Source organism: Panthera leo, chromosome A2 (genome assembly GCF_018350215.1).
Source record: "Panthera leo isolate Ple1 chromosome A2, P.leo_Ple1_pat1.1, whole genome shotgun sequence".
Classification (NCBI taxonomy): domain Eukaryota; kingdom Metazoa; phylum Chordata; class Mammalia; order Carnivora; family Felidae; genus Panthera; species Panthera leo.
The window spans coordinates 148,569,662-148,588,902 of NC_056680.1; the positions used below are offsets into that span (position 1 = coordinate 148,569,662).

A 19,241-nucleotide genomic window follows, 5' to 3' on the forward strand; every position below is an offset into this window, starting at 1 on the left:
CGCATTCCCCTGCAGTGTCCAAGGGCCGGCCACCCATAATATACCGACCACAATGGTATACTAATCATCTTGAATTGAAGGTCCTTGGAAAACAGTCAGTGCAAGGGCACTCAGACCCTCCTCAGTCCCCCTGAAAGCAGAAACTAAATCTCCCATATGAGAGGTACCCTCCCTGCACTAAGAATGTCTTTTTAGAGATAGCCTTATCATCAGAGATAGGCACTTTGTAGCAAAGAAAACTGTAGAAACAAACCTTTTTACTTTTTGACCAATCTTCAGCCCAAATTCCACCTAGAATTCCATACTAAAACTCCCAAATATGTTTTTTTTGACCTGTCAATTTCTCACAGATTTATTCTTTGTCTGAAATGTATAAAAACTGCCTGCCTTGCTCATATCTTGAAGTCTCAGTTTCATTAGTGGGTCTCTCTGTGTGCACAAAATAAAATGCTGGTGGTTTTCTTCTTTTAATCTGTCTCATATGAATTTAATTCTTAGTCCACCAGAAGAACCTTGGACAGAAGAAAATGTCTTCCTCCTCTTCAGTTGGCATGATATACTTTCACTGGATACTTGCTGTAGACTCTGCAGCTTTGAGATCTTGGGACATCTGACATAAATCTGGCAGAAGGTAAGACTTCTTACCACATCAGCCTCCCAGAATCTGTCTACAGTTCAATGGAGTGAGAATGGTGAGGATCTTTCTCTTTCTGAATTTAGATTAGCAGGAGAAAATATTGTGGAACTGGTTCCTTGGGCTTAGCTACTGTTGGTGGGATACTTTAGGCTTTACTAATCCATTTCCTCTAAGAGACTGTCACTATTTTCCTTTGTGTCTTTTGTGTCATCATAAAAAGGAATTACCAAACTTGAGGAAGCTCTATTCTGTTTTCCACAGTGGCTGCACCAATTTACATTCCCAACAGGGTACAAGGGCTCCGTTTTCTCCACATCCTCACCAACACTTGTTATTTCTTATCTTTTTGATTCTAGTCATTCTGGCAGGTGTGAGATGATCTTTCCTTGCAGTTCTGATTTGTATTTTCCTGATGATGAGTGATGTTGAGCATCCTTTCATGTGTCTGTTGGCCATCTGAATGTCTTCTTTGGAAAAAATGTTTATTCAAGTTCTCTTCCCATTTCTTAATCAGATTATTGGGGGGGGGGGATGTAAAGTTGTATAATACGCTCTTTATTTATTTTGTGTATTAATCCTTAATCGAGTATATCAGTTGCAAATATCTTTTTCCATTCAATGGGTTGACTTTTTTATGTTGATGGTTTCCTTGGCTGTACACAAGCTTTTCATTTTGGTATAGTCCAATAGTTTAATTTTGTTTTTGTTTCCCTTGCCTGAAGAGAGATACCTAGAAAAATGTTGCTAAGGCCAACATCCAAGAGATTACTGCCCATGTTTTAAGGAGTTTTGCTATTTCTGGTCTCATATTTAGGTTTTCACACCATTTTGAGGTTTTTTTTGTATATAGTGTAAGAAAGTGTTCAGTTTCATTATTTTGCATGTACCTATCCAGTTTTCCCAACACCATTTATTGAAGAGACTGTCATTTCCCCATGGTATATCCTTGCCTCCTGTTGTAAGTTAACTTACCATATTAGCATGGGTTTATTCCTGGGCTCTCTATTGTGTTCCAGTGATCTATGTGTTTCTTTTTGTGTCAGTATCATACTGTTTTGATTACTACAGCTTTGTAGTATATCTTAAAATCTGAGATTGTGATACCACTAACATTGTTCTTTCTCAAGATTGCTTTGGCTATTCAGGGTCTGATGTGGATCCATACAAATTTTATTATTTGTTCTAGTTTTGTGAAAAATGCTATTGGTATTTTCATAAAGATTGCATTAAGTCAGTATATTGCTTTGGGTAGTATGGACATTTTAACCAATCTGGTTCTTCCATTCCATGAGCATGGAATATCTTTCCACTTGTTTGTAGCATCTTTAGTATTTTGATCAATATTTTGTAGTTTTCAGAGTACCAATCTCTCACCTCCTTGGTTAAGCTTATTCCTAGGTATTTTACTCTTTCTGGTACAGTTGTAAATGGGATTGTTTTAGTTTCTCTATTTCACTATTAGTGTACAGAAATGAAAGATTTCTGTATATTTTATATACCGAGACATTACTGAATTTTTGATGGAGTCTTTTTTTTTTTTTTAAGTTAATTTATTTTGAGAGAGAGAGAGCACTAGCATGAGCAGGGGAGGGGCAAAGAGAGAGAGGTAATCCCCAGCAAGCTCCACACTGTCAGCACAGAGCCTGATGCGGGGCTCGATCTCACAGAGAGATCATGACCTGAACCAAAATCAACAGTCAGACGCTTAAACCGACTGAGTCACCCAGGTGCCCCAGGGTTTTCTATATATAGTATTGTGTCATCTACAAATAAAGTTTTACTTCTTCCTTACAAATTTGGATGCCTTTTGTTTCTTTTTGTCTGACTGCTATGGCTAGGACTTTCAGTACTATGTTGAGTAAAAGTGGTTAGAGTAGATAGCTACCCTTGTCTTGTTTCTGACCGTAGAGGAAAAGCTGTTAGCTGAAAGCTTTTCCTCATTATTTTTTTAGTTTATTTTTGAGGGGCAGGGGGGTGGGTCAGAGGATCCGAAGCGGGCTCTCTGCTGACAGCAGACAGCCCAATGGGGGGGCTTGAACTCATGAACTGAGAGATCATGACCTGAGCCGAAGTCAGATGATTAACCCACTGAGCCAGCCAGGTGCTCCAATACTGGGTATAATGTTAGTTATGTTTGTCAAAATGGCTTTTGTTATGTTGAGACACGTTTCCTCTAAACCCACTTTGTTAAATCTTGTCAAATGCTTTTTTATCTCTTGAGATGGTCATATGGTTTTTATCCTTCATTTTGTCAATATGGTGTATCACATATCGCCTGATTTGCAGATATTGAACCATACTTGCATCCTGGAATAAATTCCAGTTGATCATGAATGATTCTCTTAATTAACTGAATTTAGTTTAATATTTTCTTGAGGTTGGTTTGTTTTTTTAGAGAGCGAGAGTGTGCGAGCTGGGGAGAGGGGCAGAGAGAATGTTAAGCCGGCTCCATGCTCACATAGAGCCTGATGCAGCGCCCAGCCCCACAACCCCAGGATCCTGATGCGAGTTGAAATCAAGAGTTGGACATTTCAACAGACTGAGCCATCAGGTGCCCCCTTTGTTGAGGATTTTTGAATCTATGTTTATCAGGGATATTTGCCTGCAGTTTTCTTGTAGCATCTTTGTCTGATGGTATCAGGGTAATGCTGGCCTTGTAAAATAAATTCGGAAGATGGGGCGCCTGGGTGGCTCAGTCAGTTAAGCGGCCAACTTCAGCTCAGGTCATGATTTCACGGTCCGTGAGTTCGAGCCCCGCGTCGGGCTCTGTGCTGACAGCTCAGAGCCTGGAGCCTGTTGCAGATTCTGTGTCTCCCTCTCTCTGACCCTCCCCTGTTCATGCTGTCTCAAAAATAAATAAACGTAAATAAATAGATAGATAGATAAATTCGGAAGCTTTCTTTCCTCTGATATTTTTTGGAGTAGTTTGAGAACTAGCCTTAACTCTTTAAATGTTTGGCAGAATTCATCGGTGAAGCCATCAGTTCCTGGACTTTTGAGAATTTTTTGATCACCCACTCAATTTCATGACTAGTAATTGGTCTGTTCAGATTTTCTATGTTTTCCTAATTCACTTTTGGAAGACTGTATACTTCTAGGAATTTATCCATTTCTTCTAGATTGTCCAATTTGTGGCATAGATTTTTTGTAGCCTCTTACAATCTTTTGTAATTTTGTGATGTCATTTGTTACTTCATTTCTGATTTTATGATGAATATGGCTAAAGGTTTATCAGTTATGTTTTCAAAGAGCCATCTCTTGGTTTCCTTGATCTTTTTTATCTTTTTAGTCTCAATTTCACTTATTCCCATTATGACCTTTACTGTTTCCTTCATTGTAACTTTGGGCTTTGTTAATGTTCTTTTTCTAGTTCCTTCAGGTGTTAAATTAGATTATTTGAAATTTTTGTTTCTTGAGGTAAGCCTCTAATGCTATAAATTTCCCTTATAGAAGTGTTTTCACTGTGTCCTAAAGATTTTGGACTGTTGTTTTCATTTTCATTTGTCTACATTTTTTAATTTCAATTTTGATTTCTTCATTGATTGACCCATCAGTTAGTAACATGTTTAGGCTCCATGTTCTTAGGTTTTTTGCCATTCTTGTAATTTCTAGTTTCATACGGTTTCAGTCAGAAAAGATGCTTGATATGATTTCAGTCACCTTAAATTTATTGAGACTTGTTTGGTGGTCTAGCATGATCTATTCTGGAGAATGTTCTATGTGTACTTAAAAAGAATGTGTATTCTGGTGTGTTGGGATGGAATGTTCTGTACACATGTGTAAAGTCCATCTGGTCTAATGGGTCATTCAAAGCCACTTTTCCTCATTGATTTTCTGTCTGGATGCTCTATTGCTGTAATTGGGATATTGAAGTCCCCTACTCTTATTATTGTCAATTTCCTCCCTCAGGTCTGTTAATATTAGCTTTATTTAGGTGCTCCTGTGGTGGGTGAATAGATATTTATAAATGTCATATCCTCTTATTGAATTGATCCCTTTATCATTATATAATGCCTTTGTCTCTTGTTACAGTCTTTGTTTTAAAGTCTGTTTTCTCTAAATATTGCTATCCCATTCCCCCCCCCCCCCCCCCCCCCCGCCAACCCTTTCATTTGTATGGAGTATCTTCTTCCATCCCTTCACTTTCAGTCTGTAAGTGGTCTGAATTCAGTCTCTTGTAGGCAGCATCTAGATGGGTCTTGTTGTCTTATCCATTCTGCCATCCTGTGTCTTTTGGTTGGAGCATTTATATTTAAGGTAATTATTAACAGGTATGCATTTACTGCCATTTTGTTCATTGTTTTCTGGTTGTAGTTCTTCTGTTTCCTTGTGATTGATGATTAGTGTTATGCTTGGCTTCCTTTTTTGTGTGTATCTATTATAGGTTTCAGTTTGTGGTTACCATGAGGCTCATACATAATGTCCTAAGTACCTAAGTCTGTATTGAGTTGATTGTTGCTGAGGTTCAAACACATTCTAAAGGAACTTGTTTTACACCCCCTCCATGTTTTATGTATATGTCGTCGTATTTTACATCTTTTTGTGAGTCCCTAGATATAATTTAACTTAGATATAATTGATTTTACTACTTTTGTCTTTTAAGCCTACTAGCTTTATAAGTGATTGATATACTATCACTGTATATTTGCTTTTACTTGTGAAATGCTTTCCCTTTCATAATTTTCTTCTAATTATGGTATTTTACACTTAAAGAAGTCCCTCTAACATTTCTTGTAAGGCCAATTTAGTGGTGATAAACTCCTTTACCTTTTGTCTGGGAATTTTTTTCTTACTCTCTCCTTCAATTCTGAATGAGAGTCTTGCCAGCTAGAATACTCTTGGTTGTAGGGCTTTTTTTTTTTTTCAGCACTTTGAATGTTATCAGGCCACACTCCCTTCTGGCCTGCAAATTTTCTGCTGAAAAAAAATCAGCCTCATGGGCATTCTCTTGTACATAACTAGTTGCTTCTCTCTGGCTCCTTTTAAGATTCTCTTTGATCACGTGTCTTGTTGTGTACCTCCTTCTCTGTGCCTCTTGGATGTGGCTGTCTGTTTCCTTCCCCAGGTTAGGTAAATTTTCTGACCCTTTTTCTTCTTTCTGGGGGCCCTATAAGGTGAATGTAAGTATGCTTGATGTTGTTCCACATATCCCTTAACCTAACCTTACTCAATGTTTTGTTTTTTGCTGTTCAAGTTGGGTGCCTTCCATTAGCCTGTCTTCTAGATCACTGATCCATTCTTCTACGTTCTCTAACTTGCTGCTTTTTCATTTGTTACTGTATTCTTCCACTCTGATTGGTTCTTTTCTGTCTAGTCCACTGAGCAATTTTCTAATCATTTCTTTATCTCCAATTTCATTTAGTTCTTTTTCTGAAGTTTTGGGCTTTCATTTAGAGCACGTTCCTCATCTTGTTTGTGTTTATTTCTATGAATTAGGTAGAAGAGCTGCTACTTTTCTCAACTTGAAGAAATTGCCTTGTGTAAGGATGTCCAGTATAGACTATGTGCCTGGCCATTTTGGCTGGCACTGTAGCAGGTGTGGACTAGGGGTGCCAGGGCTCTGCAGAGGGCACTCTGGCAAGCCCAGGTAGAAAGCCCCACAGCAGTACCTACAAGGGGTGCCCAGGCAGTCATCTGGAGCATGCCCAGGGTGTTCTGCCCTTGTTGATACAGCTGGAGCTGTAGTCAGTGCTGTCCAGGTCTACCCAGCATGTGCTGGGGGTGGGGGCTCATTGAAACAGCAGGCCAACCAGGGAGCCTGGATCCTATCTATACCCTCAAAATGGAGGAGTGTAAACCGTGACAGGCCCCCTACTGCTTGGTGGAGAGCTAGTTCCCTTATATTATAGTTGCCCTTTTAAACCATGGCTTATCTGTATCCCAAAACAGGTAAATCTGCTCACAGGCCCTCAATTTTATCCCTCTCCACTACAGTTTACACTGTTAGACATGATAATAACTGGAAACCCCAATCCCTACCTCTTTTGCTGTTCTCTAGGTGTTCCCTCCAACCTCTGTTGTGCAGAAGGTGTCTAGTCAGCCCTCGGTTCTCCAGGAGGAACTGCTATATATGTAGAGAGAGATTCACTGTGTCCATGCAGAAGGTGAGATCAAGGTTTTCCTACTTCACAAACTTCACTCACTATTTCGTTTCCACTAGAAATTAAAGTTTCTAAGTGTTAAGAATCCAAATTAGTGAGTTAAAGCTACGCAAAATAAGGGAAACAATTCTGTGTACAAGGAAATTGTTTTCTTTTAAAAAAAATTTTTTTTTAATGTTTTATTTATTTTTGAGACAGAGAGAGACAGAGCATGAACAGGGGAGGGCCAGCGAGAGGGAGACACAGAATCTGAAACAGGCTCCAGGCTCTGAGCTGTTAGCACAGAGCCCGACGCGGGGCTCGAACTCACGGACCGCGAGATCATGACCTGAGCCACCCAGGTGCCCCAGGAAATTGTTTTCAATAAGAAAATGGTATGTGGTGGAAATACATTTTTGTTGAAGGAAAACTTAGGACAAAATCTTAATGTAAAAAAGATAGTTTATAGGTTTACAGAAAAGAATTTTATATATGGCCAGTAATGGCTAAGACTAGAATAAATTTAAGAATAAGTTTTAACATTAAAAAGTTTTGTTTATAGGGGTGCCTTAGTCAGTTGAGCATGTGACCTTGGCTCAGATCATGATCTCATGGTTTGTGAGTTTGAGCCCCATGTTGGGTCCTATGCTAACAGCTCAGAGCCTGGAGTCTGCTTCTCTCCCTCTCTCAAAAAGACACGTTAAAAACAAGCGTTCAGGAAAACTGAGTCATCAATATTAAAAGAGACAAGTTTTGCTCACAATTATGTAACCTTCTATATTTGCCTTTAAAACCCTTTATTGTCACTTTGGTTAGATAGGATCACAGATCATTATGAACTAATTAATAAAATGTACAAACTTCCCCCAATTAAATTCTAAAAAGTCTTTTCATCACAATCTAACCAAAATATTCCAGAGGGCCCATGGCATATTTCAAAACATTTGGTTTCCTTATATAAAAAAAGAGATTACACTAATTAATCTTGTTGAGTTACATGGGAAACACTGTCAAATGAGTGATACTAAACCCTCTCAGATTATATTTACGTAGCCAGATAATAAAAACTGTATGAAACTCCTAGAAATCAGGTTATGTCCTATTATCTTGAAATGTGTGTCAAAGAAGTAACCAAATTTCCCTGTCAACTGCATCGTAATGAACACTAATCAGATCTTTAGCTATGGGCGTTTTTAAGTCTTTTGTCATTTACAACACCTATAACTTAGATGTGGTTACAAAGCTTCCTGCAAATGTGTTTCATCTGCACTGATACTCATGGAAAGAAATCTGAGTACAGGTTTCTGATAGCATTAAAATCACACAACTGAACTGGGTAAGGATTTCCAGAACTAATAAAAGAACTAGATGTAAGCAAAACAAGAGTAACATGGGACTGAATGAACTGAGGATTATAATTTTTAGGATTCTCATTTGTTGAAACTTTGATTTTTTTTTAATGATTTGTTTTTCAAGATTAAATTTTTTCTCTTAAGGTAACTATAACTTACAGCAATTTGATAAATGTTTTGTTTCACAAAGGCATATTTTATCTTTTTTTCCCTGATCCCTTCAGAAGTCAAAAAAAACTCTGTGTTCTTACATTTTCATAATATAGTAAAACCCCGGATTGCGAGTGACTTGTTCTGAGTGTTCTGCAAGACAAGCAAACATTCCTTACAAATTTTAACTTGATAAATGAGTGATGAGGAGTGGTATGTGACACCTAATGTCACATGATCACAACTGAGCCAATGCTGCTTAAAATTCGCTTTGGATTTCAAGCATGTTTCCGGAATGAATTATGCTCGCAACCCAAGGTTTTACTGTGCATTCATCTGCACAAGTTCAATAGTAAGAGTACCAGGACACAATTAGAAATACTGGTTATATTACCAAGGCTTTGACTGGAATGTCATAGTTGAAGGAAACATGCATCAACTCAGATCTAACCAGACCGCTTAAGCAACTATGATTGGCCTTATGGAACCAATAGAGCCCCTTGGAAAGATAGCTTGACACCTTGCTTACAGGGTTCCCATCAGACTTACCAGGTGAACAGAGAAGGTCACTTCTGGGCAGGTGCAAGAACCTGCACCTTGAGAAGAAATTAGCCCAATCTGCATGTGTTACAGGCGAAGTCTGTGGCACGTATCTGGCTTGGCTTTAGACCTTGAGAGGCTGTTAAAGTTCAGTCTGAAAACAGCCTATACAATCAATCGCTATTCTTGATGCACTTATGTAAATAATCAGACCAAGTTTTAAAAAACTAGACTTCCTTGGCAAACAAATTTTAATTAGCTGTCTTTGGTAAAAAGGAGTGTGATTGTAAAAATTGTTTTAATAACATACCTTTGTGAATATTATATTCTAATACATTTCATTATAAACTGAATGAGATCCTGATGTCTTCTGGCTTTCTCCAATGCCTGGCTACAACTCTCCAAACCAACATTTTGGGTTTTTGCCCATCTTTTGTACTTGGAATAATCTGATAAAACTGCCCTTTTTCCTGAAGCCCTGTAAACTGAATATAAACAACTTAATGTAAACTTCACAGAAATCACAACAGCTCATATGTAGACATTTTCCATGTCTGTTGCTCTGACACTCAAACTACAAACCAAGAATATATGCCAGATTGTCACTGCCTTCCATCTAGAAATTCACTTGACTGGCTACCCCCAGAAACTGGTTTATAATTTGATCCAATCATTGCTTTTGTTTCCACAGAAATGGATTTTCATTACCTGATTTGAACCATCGGACTTTGAGAACACATCACCACCTCCTGAAATGAGTTTAAACTGACCTCTTCTCAAGAACTCAGAAACTGGTTCATGGAGACAGAACAACCTACCAGGTCAACTTTTATTTTTTTGAGAGAGAGAGAGAGAGTGCGAGCAGGGGAGGGGCTGAGGGAGAGAATCTAGAGCAGGCTCTGTGCCCAGGGCAGAGTTTGATCTCACGACCATGAGATCATGACCTGAGCTGAAGTCAAGAGTTGGATGCTTAACCAAATGAGCCACCCAGGTGCCCCCAACTCAACTTTTAATGTGTGAAACTTCCTGGGAAGTTTCAGAGGAGGGAAATGTAGGGGCCAAGGAAAGGCCCCCCCCTTAATGTCCCACAATGGCATACTGATCATTTTGAATTGAAGCTATGTGGTAAATAGCCAGTGCAAGGACACTCAGACCCTCCTCTGCCCTTTTGAAAGAAAATAAATCTCTCACATGAAAGGTAGCCTCCCTGCTCTAAGAACTAAAATTACATCTTTATTTTAAAGTTTATTTACTTTGAAAGAGAGAGGGGTAAGAGAATCCCAAGGAGACTCCACACTGTCAGCACGGAGCCCGATGCAGGGCCCAAACTCATGAACTGTGAGGCCATGACCTGAGCTGAAATCAAGAATCGAATGCTTAACCAACTGAGCCACACAGGTGCCCCAAACGACAAACCAAGAGGGGTGCCTGGGTGGCTGCTGGCTGAGCATCTGACTTTGGCTCAGGTCATGATCTTGTGGTTTATGGGTTTAAGCCTCGCATCGAGCTCTGTGCTGACGGCTCAGAGCCTGGAGCCTGCCTCGGATTCTGTGTCTCCCTCTCTCTCTGCTCCCTCCCTGCTCACACTCTGTCACTCTCTCTCAAAAATAATAAACGTTAATAAAAAACAAATCTGCAGAAATAAACTTGCTTACATTTTTACTAATCTACAACTGCAGCCCGAAACCTTACTAATGCTCCCATTTGTTTTCTTTTCCTATCAATTCCTGACAGATTTACTGTCTAAAATGTATGTATTTTTTAAGTGCCTGCTTTAGTCTTTCGTTTGGGTGTCAGTTTCATTATGGGTACTGTGTGCACAAAATAAAACTGATTTTTTTTTTCTCCTTTTAATCTGTCTCATGTAAATTTATTTTCGAGTCCAGCAGGAAGAACCTTGGACAGAGAAAAATTTCTTCCTCCCCTTCACTCTAACATGCCAACTGGTCCACCCATGAGCAGGCCCACAGCTAACTCATGGGCTTTGAATAATTCCTGAGGTTTTCCACCCCCCCTGCCCACACCCTCATAGGCGTTTGGCACTGTTCAATAAAGTCAGCTCAAGGTGGGTGAAAAGAGCAAGCAAAATTATTTTCCAAACATAGAAGGGAATGGTAGTTAAGATTCTCAGCCCCAGCTTGAGGTAACAAAATATATAAACATTTTTACATTAACCCTTATGTTCATACTTAGCTATACATATACTCACATAGGGGCCAGATATTCTCACACTCCAAGTATCAATGCTGCTAGCCATGTATAACAAAATACGTGCTACACAAATACCTTGTAACAACCCACAAAAACATCTGAGAGGCCCCAAAGAATAGAGGCCTAAACATACAAGATTATAGGTGTTGCTCAGGAGAAAACTACACACGTGAACACAAGCTGCAGTGAAGAAACTGGAGGTGGTGCTGAGGAGAGGAAAAAAAAACAGGGCAGAGGGGAGCAAAGGTGCTCAAGAAATGACCCCAAGATATTAGAACCTTTAAAAAATGTCCATTAATCTTCCCAGAAGAATACAGTACTGTAGCATTTCATTTAGGGTAACTGCGCAGGAAGAAGGGGGAAAGACGAGATATGTCCTAGTACTTTAAAACTTGCACGTTTCTATCAAGCATTAATGATTGCTTTTGTTGGATGAAAAGGAAAATACAGGATCAAAAATAAATTAATGAAAAGTGAAAAAGACAGCATTTATAATGTGACAACAGAATTGTGGTAAAGGCTATGGAGACACTATATTAATATAATTCAAATATCTACCATTTTCTCCTGTTACTTTACGATACCAAGGTGTTAAAACGGGTACACACACGCACACAATACTTTCTCGCTAGTGTCATCCTATTTGATCTTTGCTCTTAAACACCAAATCTCTTTTGTAAACAAACTATGGGGTACAAAGTTACATAGTCTTGACCCAGAGAAAGAAGAGAAGCATTTAATAGACAATTCTCTTCTGGTTACATGGGTCCGGTTTTCTACAAAATGGTTTATTTGCCCCTTTAATACAAGTTGAAATTAATTTCAACCTGGAATGAAAAGCCAGTTATCTAATGGAAATAAATGGTCCCCCCCCCCCCCAAAAAATAAGTTTCTAATGAAAGTATTAACTAGTGTCCATTAGACATCTATTTCTTACATTCCGGCCACTAGACAGAAAAATCAACTCACAGGGCATTTGAGACATTCTGTTATGTGTTCTATTTTATTGTGTGAGTGCACTAATCTGTCCACATATAACCTCTGGTTAATAAAACCAGCGGAGGTATTCATCTGAGAGGAACATATACTCCCTAAAACCAGAATCTAAAAGCTAATAGACTCAGTTAAATGCTCTCTGGGGACACCAATACATTTCGATTACTACAAATTTTCATCGACATAAAAAGGACACTAAGTTAGGTAAGGTTCTAGCCTGTTAAGACTCCAGACACATTCCAATCCAACAGCCCCCAGGGGCAGGTTCTTCTATTAAGTTTTTTTTTTTTTTTTTTTTTTTTTTTTACAAAAGTAGCTTTTATTTTTGTTTTTAAGAGGATATTTAACAGATACTATTCATAGCACCACCAGTCTGAGGAGCTCTACGTATTTCAAAGAAAATGCCTTTTGGTTCTATAAATGGGTTCATACCAAATTCACCATCTTTTAGAATAAATCACTACCAGCACTAGAAAGTTGTCCATGTCCAGAACAACAAATCAGTCTGAAAACCCTATGACTTAGATGGAGAAACAATATCCACGTTATGGAACGAGCGAGGCAACTTACGTTACTTCCCCAGAGCGACCCAAAGGTTCTAGAACACTTATCTCAGACCCCCTCAGACAAAAGCTGCAGAAAGAGAAGGAAACACGACACACCACGGAGTGAGCCACGGGGACCCGGAGAGCCACGTCGCAATTTAAGACCACAATCTGGGTCCAGAAAAACATGAAAGGCCTTTGTGTGCAAAAAAGAAAAGCATGTGCTTGTGGGAGGTTAATGAAGGTCTGGGGCTGAGTGAAGAACAAGAAAATAAAAGAACACATTTTCACGCTCTTCTCTCCTCCAATATTATCACACAAGCTACACGAGTGCGCACACACCCCTACACTCTACATTCACATTGTTCCTCTTTCTCCAAAGTTTCCCAGGGAGGAAAACTACACCTCCGACGTGATCAGCCAAAGGGGGGGCAGGTTTCTACACGGAGTAAAACACACGACCTCCCAAGCCCGCGCAAATTACCCATCAAGAACATTAAGATACCTCATAGGAAAAAAAAACCAAAAAACTTTTCATTTTAGTTGTGATTTGACCTGACTTATACACCACAACCCACACCCACCATGTATCAGTCTACTCCTTAGCCTGACGGACCAGGACTCTTATCAGACTGACCGGCAGGGGTGCATCTCTCTGGTGAAGAAGCCTTTCGAACATTTAGCTGTGGCTCTCTCGGTGCCGAAGAGGGCCAGCTTCTCCCCGCCATCGTGGCGTCACCATCGCATCTCTGAGCTAACGGGGTTCATGTAGAAGACTGAGGGAGAACGTCTCTCCCAATTCATACACGACCTTTCTTTCTTATTAACTTTGTGCCATAGAGATATGCTGTAGGTTTGTTTCAAGCACAGAAAATAGAAGACTTTTGCACAGGGGGAGAAAAAAAAAAGCTGTGGGAAAGGATTCCCATCAGTCCTGCTCCAGCGTTACCAGGGCTCAGCTCACAGGACGACTGTTTCCTTCCCAGGCCAACGTCCTTGGTGTCTCCGTTCACCTGGCCACTCAGTTGTTCCTGATGATGATCCCTGGAGCGTCTGACTGGCTGAAAGTGCTGCTGGGGTTGGGGGGGGGGGAGGAGGGAGGGGAAAGGTGACCCAAAAAAAAAAAAAAAAAAGGGACGAGGCCACAGGATGATAATGACTATATGGCAGAGAACCATCAGAATAGCAACAAGAGATAATCTTGCCCGAGACCACGGATATAAAACTAGAAGCTCTGAGGACTCAGAATTCAATAAACAAGTAACAGTACTAAATATTCTGGTAAACAAGTGACAACCCAACTGGCTGTTCAATAGTGGACAACTGTTCTTATTTCTATTTCAGGGTTGCGGGGTTTCCATTCAGAGTCCACAAACGTTGGTGTCTACAGCGGTAAGAAATCTGAGGAGTCCCTCGTTCTGAGGATTCTCTGGTACATGGCTGGTTCAATACTTCAGCATTAACAAAAGCGAAACGGTGGCCAGACCTTCACCAGACCCTGGCCCATTTGGACACCGGTCTCTCTGTTCCAGGCTGGCCTCAGTTCTTCTTGTCCTCCTTCTGAAGCTGGCTTTTTGTGGTCCCTAGGTTGTTCCACACCTCTGTGTACATTAGGGTCCCAACGAAGACAAACAAGGTACCCAGCCAGTGCCACAGAGTGAAAGGGTTCTGGAAGTACAAGATGGAAAAGATGAGGCTGACAAACTTGCGCAGAGTCACGACAAGGGTGACGGTAAGGGAGGCGCATTCTGTGGTGAGGATAAAGACACCCCGGATGCACACGTACCTGGAGTGGTGGGTTAAGGTGGCTTTCGGTAGACTGCCAAGAGAACCCCAGGGAGAACCTTCTGGCATGGTTTAAATGTTCATATTCTAAGAACCAGAGAACGCGGGGATGGGTGATGGCTGCTCTGAGTCTCCTCCCTGGTAGAATATCCTGCAGAATGAATGTCCTGCCATTCGTTGGTGGACCCTAGCTCGAAACTGCCCGAAGGCCTGAATTCTTGTTCTGAATTCTTCCCACTGCTTACAGTGAGGGTCCCCTCCCCCGTAGTGACAGGACGTAACACTTTCAGGAAAGGTCAGCAAACCTACTTCATAGGACCTGGTCCTCAGCCCTTCGACCCACTCGTCCCAAAAGGAACTCCGAGGGCAAATCTCTGAGGTGACATCAGAGGAATGAGATCGAGCTCCATCTGTTTCATTGTTCCAAAGACTTAAAGGTTTTTATAGTGTACTTAAGGTCGTTCAAGAGAGCCATTTACAAAATTAGGCTTTAATTAGTTTGAAATTTCGGGCAGAATTCTGTGGCAGCTGGTGAAATGTCCGAGGCTGCTGAAAAACTCCAGGAGAAACCACAGAGCATTCTTGTCACATACCAATACTGAATTATCCACGGATTTCTCCACGCCACCCACAGCAATTCCTTTATGTGCCCAGTGACCTGCTGACCTCCTGCAGCACTACCAACTCTCTGGCCGTTCCCAAAAGCCCAGGCTGGATGGGAATCTCTGTCTCCTGCAGTACAGATCAAGGCAGACGCGAAACTCAGGTCACCGCACCATTAGGAATACAAACCTTCTCTGTGTTACTTTGACCTAAGAGGAGGGTATGGCAGAGGGGTGCAAAGGATACTGAGTGATGACATTCATGAGGAGGTAGAACCACATGATGGGCACTGTCACACCAATGAAGGGAACTTGATACAACTCTGCAAAGATTAAAAGGGGATACAGTCATACATTTAGGACAGCGTAAGTCTTCATCTTTTTGGACAAAGTGATACAGACTGAACATAATAGAGACAGCAACGTTACTCCCCTAGCAAAGAGATTTGGATCGTACACCATTTCACTTGCCCTGATTCCAGGCTACACCAGTCTCAAGAGTCATTACAATGGTTTCTTAAATTATAATTTATTTTTTATTTGAGAGCAAGCGACCATGCGAGTGAACAAGAGGGGAAGGGGGAGAGAGAATCTTAAGCATTAAGTTATCATTAATTTTAATTGTAAAATAAGCTCTCTACCATTCACCTGAATAGGACCCCACTTTACAAAGAAAGACTCAAGTACAGAGCAGTGAAAAATGACATGGTCTCAGCTGACAATTAACACAAGAATAAAGACAACTAGGGGCTCCTGGGTGGCTCAGTCGGTTGAGCGTCTGACTTCGGCTCAGGTCATGATCTCCCAGCTTTGTGAGTTCAAGCCCCACGTCGGGCTCTGTGCTGACAGCTCGTAGCCTGGAGCCTGCTTCGGATTCTGTGTCTCCCTCTCTCTCTGCCCCCAACCCATTCGCATTCTGTCTCTGTCTCTCAAAAATAAATAAATATTTTTAAAAATGAAAAAAAAAAAAAAAAAAGAATAAAGACAACTAGTAACTAAATGCCATCTGAAAATATATTCAATCCTACTAGTGATGAGAGAATTCTAAATTAAAAAAGGCTCTACCATTTTATATTTATTAAAACAGCGATTAAAAATTTGTAAAATCCTGGGTGCCTGGGTGTCTCAGTGGGTTAAAGTGTCTGATGCTTAACTTCAGCTCAGGTCACGATCTCAGGGTCGTAGGATGGAGACCTGCGTCAGGCTCTGTGCTGAGTGTGGAGCCTACTTGGGATTCTCTCTCCCTCTCTGCCTGTGCTCGCTTGCATGCGTGTGCTCGCTCTCTCTCTCAAAATAAATAACCATTAAAAAAAAAATGATGAGGGGCGCCTGGGTGGCTCAGTCGGTTGGGCGACCGACTTTGGCTCAAGTCATGATCTCATGGTTTGTGAGTTCGAGCCCTGCATCGGGCTCTGGTGCTGACAGCTCGGAGCCTGGAGCCTGCTTCGGATTCTGTGTCTCCCTGTCTCTCTGCCCCTCCCCTGCTCACGCTCTGTGTCTCTCTGTCTCTCAATAATAAATAAACGTCAAAAAAAAAAAAAAAATGATGAAATCCTAATCTGGAATGGTGGCAGTGGAACCAGCAGCCTCGGCTGGCAGTAGCAATTGGTGCATTTTTGTAAAAAAAAAATCAATTTCATAATTCTTAAGGGGCAATAAAGTATATGCATTCTTAGGAATTAATCCTCACTAATTCAAAAGATGAAAAATAGTTCTCCATTGATGACAGTACTATTTATGATAAAACACTGAATCAATCTAAATGGCCAATCTTAGAGCAATGGCTATGTATGGCAAAGGAACTTTAAATAAGGCATTAAAAAATTAAAATTAGAAAAATCATGAAGATTATATGCAGTCATATAAAGAAGGAAAGTGAAAAAGCAAGTATAAAACTATATCCATGCTAGGATGACAACTATGCAAGAATATACATAAACAATATCTGGAAGGAAACTGGGAAAATGAAATTAGCTGACGTGTGAGGCAATGGAATGGTAACTCTTCTTCTCTTAAATATGTTCTCATATTAGTTTTATATAATCAAGGCTTGCACAGTAAATATTTGGGAGGAAACAAAATAATCACGATCAAAGAGATTTTTAAGTTTCCAATTTTGTAGCTTAAGATATTTCAGTTTTTATTTATTCATTTTGAGAGACACAGCAAGGGAGGTGGGGCAGAGAGAGAAAGGCAGAGAGAAAATCCCAAGCAGGCTCCGCATTGTCAGCATGGAGCCCGATGTGGGACTTGAACTCACGAACCGTGAGATCATGACCTGAGCTGCAATCAGGAATCAGAGGCTTAACCAAGTGAGCCACCCAGGTGCCCCTTCATCACTTTTTTGAAATTGCTCAATTGTTTGTGGGGTCTGAATTATACAGAATAACTTGGGAAATTCGAACAGTGATATTGAAACCTGGTTAGTAAATGAACGTTACTTTTCTTTTGCAAAAAAATAGAAAGCCATGTATGTAAAGATAATTCGCTATAACTGTATGTCTGGACTAGTGGGAAATCCCCATAATCTGGCATTCTACTGTCTTTGAAACACTTAGCATGTACTGAAATGAAAAGAAAGTTAACAAGTATTATTACTGTTTAATAACTTCAGAGATCCACTGTATCGATTTGCTAGGAAAAGAATCAATCCGTAGGACTTAAAATATTTAGGTGGATTTTTAGTTCTCTTAGCAAATTCAAGGATAACAGGTTCATCTGAGACAACCTCAAAGCAAGCAAGAGAAAGAAGCATATATTTAACGCAGGTATGAGCTGAAGGCAGATTCTAAAAGAGATTTTATATAAATACCCATCCCTGTGACTTTTAGAAGAGTGCTCTAGGAACGAAATCAAATAAATCCCAAGGAATCTGATGTTTATTTTAATAGCCCTTTGCTGTGTGGGGACTCTCAAGGGACCTTAAAAATCATTGTGACAAAAATGGCTATATGTCAATGAAATCTCCAAAAAAAACACCCCAAAATCAGAAATGGAGTAATTCAGAGCCTTAGAAACTTTAACACACTACCTTCATTACACATTTTTTTTTGTGGGCAAATGGGACAGGCAAACACAGCAAACTCAAACAGAAAGCAGTCACAGTCACAACCTCACAATATGCATGTTCAGACTTCAGAGGGCAAACAAGTTTTACAGAGCACACACTGCCATTCTACAAAATGTCCTCACCATTTTAGGTACGAGCCACGTAAAGCCTTAATTCTACAAACGTGTATCTGTTCCTGTGTGTTCATTTGTCTGTATAACGCCATGTCTTTTAGTAGATATTCATGTCAGATAAGTAATTTCTTTCAAGTCAGTTGGCAATTTATAGCTAGTTTATTAACTCGCCACTTTAACAAGGAAGAGCTAACTTACCCTGCAGACATTTGAACTAATTGTGCTTATTCCTGCTGCCTACCTACCCTGTACCTTGGAAAAAAGCCCCCTCGTGGTTTTTGCTTCCCCTTGCTCCCAGGTGGCTAGGCTAGGACTGGGTCTGTGAGCAGGTCCGCCTTCGCCAGCCGAAAAAAAGATGTGCGGGAACACAGAGCTGGACTGCTGCCCGGCTTCTCGTGGTCCCACCCCTGCAGTGTGTTATTGCTATGTCTTTGCATCCTCAAAACACCAAACGTGCCACATGCAAATGCAAACACACAAATTCCAAAGCGTTCTGTGGTGAGGATGAAGACACTTAGAAAATCTGAGGGCAGTTCTCTAACTTCGTTGGCAAATAACTGAGAAGCACCCGTAAAAGCTTTTGCTGCCGCAACTGCTCATTAACAGCACTATATTCCCGGAAGGCGGAACAGGGAGGGTTTCGAACAGGGCAGGGATTTGGATAAGACCGTGAAAAGAAGCGGTGGTCAAGTCAATAGGAAAACTGAGAGCTGATCCCAGAAACTGTCAGGTAATTCTCCCGGAGATGCCCACACTCACCAGACTTATTGAACAGAACCGCATGGTCATAAATGTCAGAAGCCAGGAAGATGAAACCCGGGAGGGGAAGGGCGTGCTGTGGGAAGGAAGACGTCATGTAAATTGAAATGCAAACACATCACAGAACATTTAGAGCGGCTTTACAGTGACTAAGTTTTACAAGGTGTTTGACAAGCAGTGTCAAGAAAAGGAATTTAGACTCGCTAAATTAAATATTTGTATCCAGTGCTTCCGCCCACGTGACCCTGAATGGCGTGCTGTCAACCCCAAACTACAGCTCTTGCCCTTATGGAACAGAATCAGATGATCATCACGCACTAAACAAAAAAATGGAGCCGGCATCCTTCCCTCAACAAAAGGGAAATTAACTCCCAGTCATCTTGCCCACAGGATTTGCTGTA

The 19,241-nt window shown here is 40.6% G+C and overlaps 1 protein-coding gene and 1 long non-coding RNA gene across 2 annotated transcripts in view; one reads left to right on the plus strand and one right to left on the minus strand.

The window, feature by feature from the left end:
* Window positions 1-530: 530 nt before the first annotated feature.
* On the plus strand, window positions 531-9,645 carry LOC122213557. The gene is made up of 3 exons (XR_006199582.1): window positions 531-631; window positions 6,636-6,741; window positions 9,451-9,645. It is a non-coding gene; the product is annotated as an uncharacterized LOC122213557 (long non-coding RNA).
* Window positions 9,646-13,654: 4,009 nt separating this feature from the next.
* The window catches only part of SLC35B4 (solute carrier family 35 member B4), a 35,832-nt gene continuing 30,245 nt past the window's right edge, over window positions 13,655-19,241 (minus strand). Inside the window, exons 8-10 of the mRNA XM_042925188.1 lie at window positions 18,841-18,916; window positions 15,146-15,221; window positions 13,655-14,297 (exon numbers count right to left, since the gene is read on the minus strand). Coding sequence (XP_042781122.1) covers window positions 14,051-14,297; window positions 15,146-15,221; window positions 18,841-18,916 — 399 coding nt within the window. The 3' untranslated portion in view covers window positions 13,655-14,050. The remainder of the gene's footprint in view (window positions 14,298-15,145; window positions 15,222-18,840; window positions 18,917-19,241) is intronic.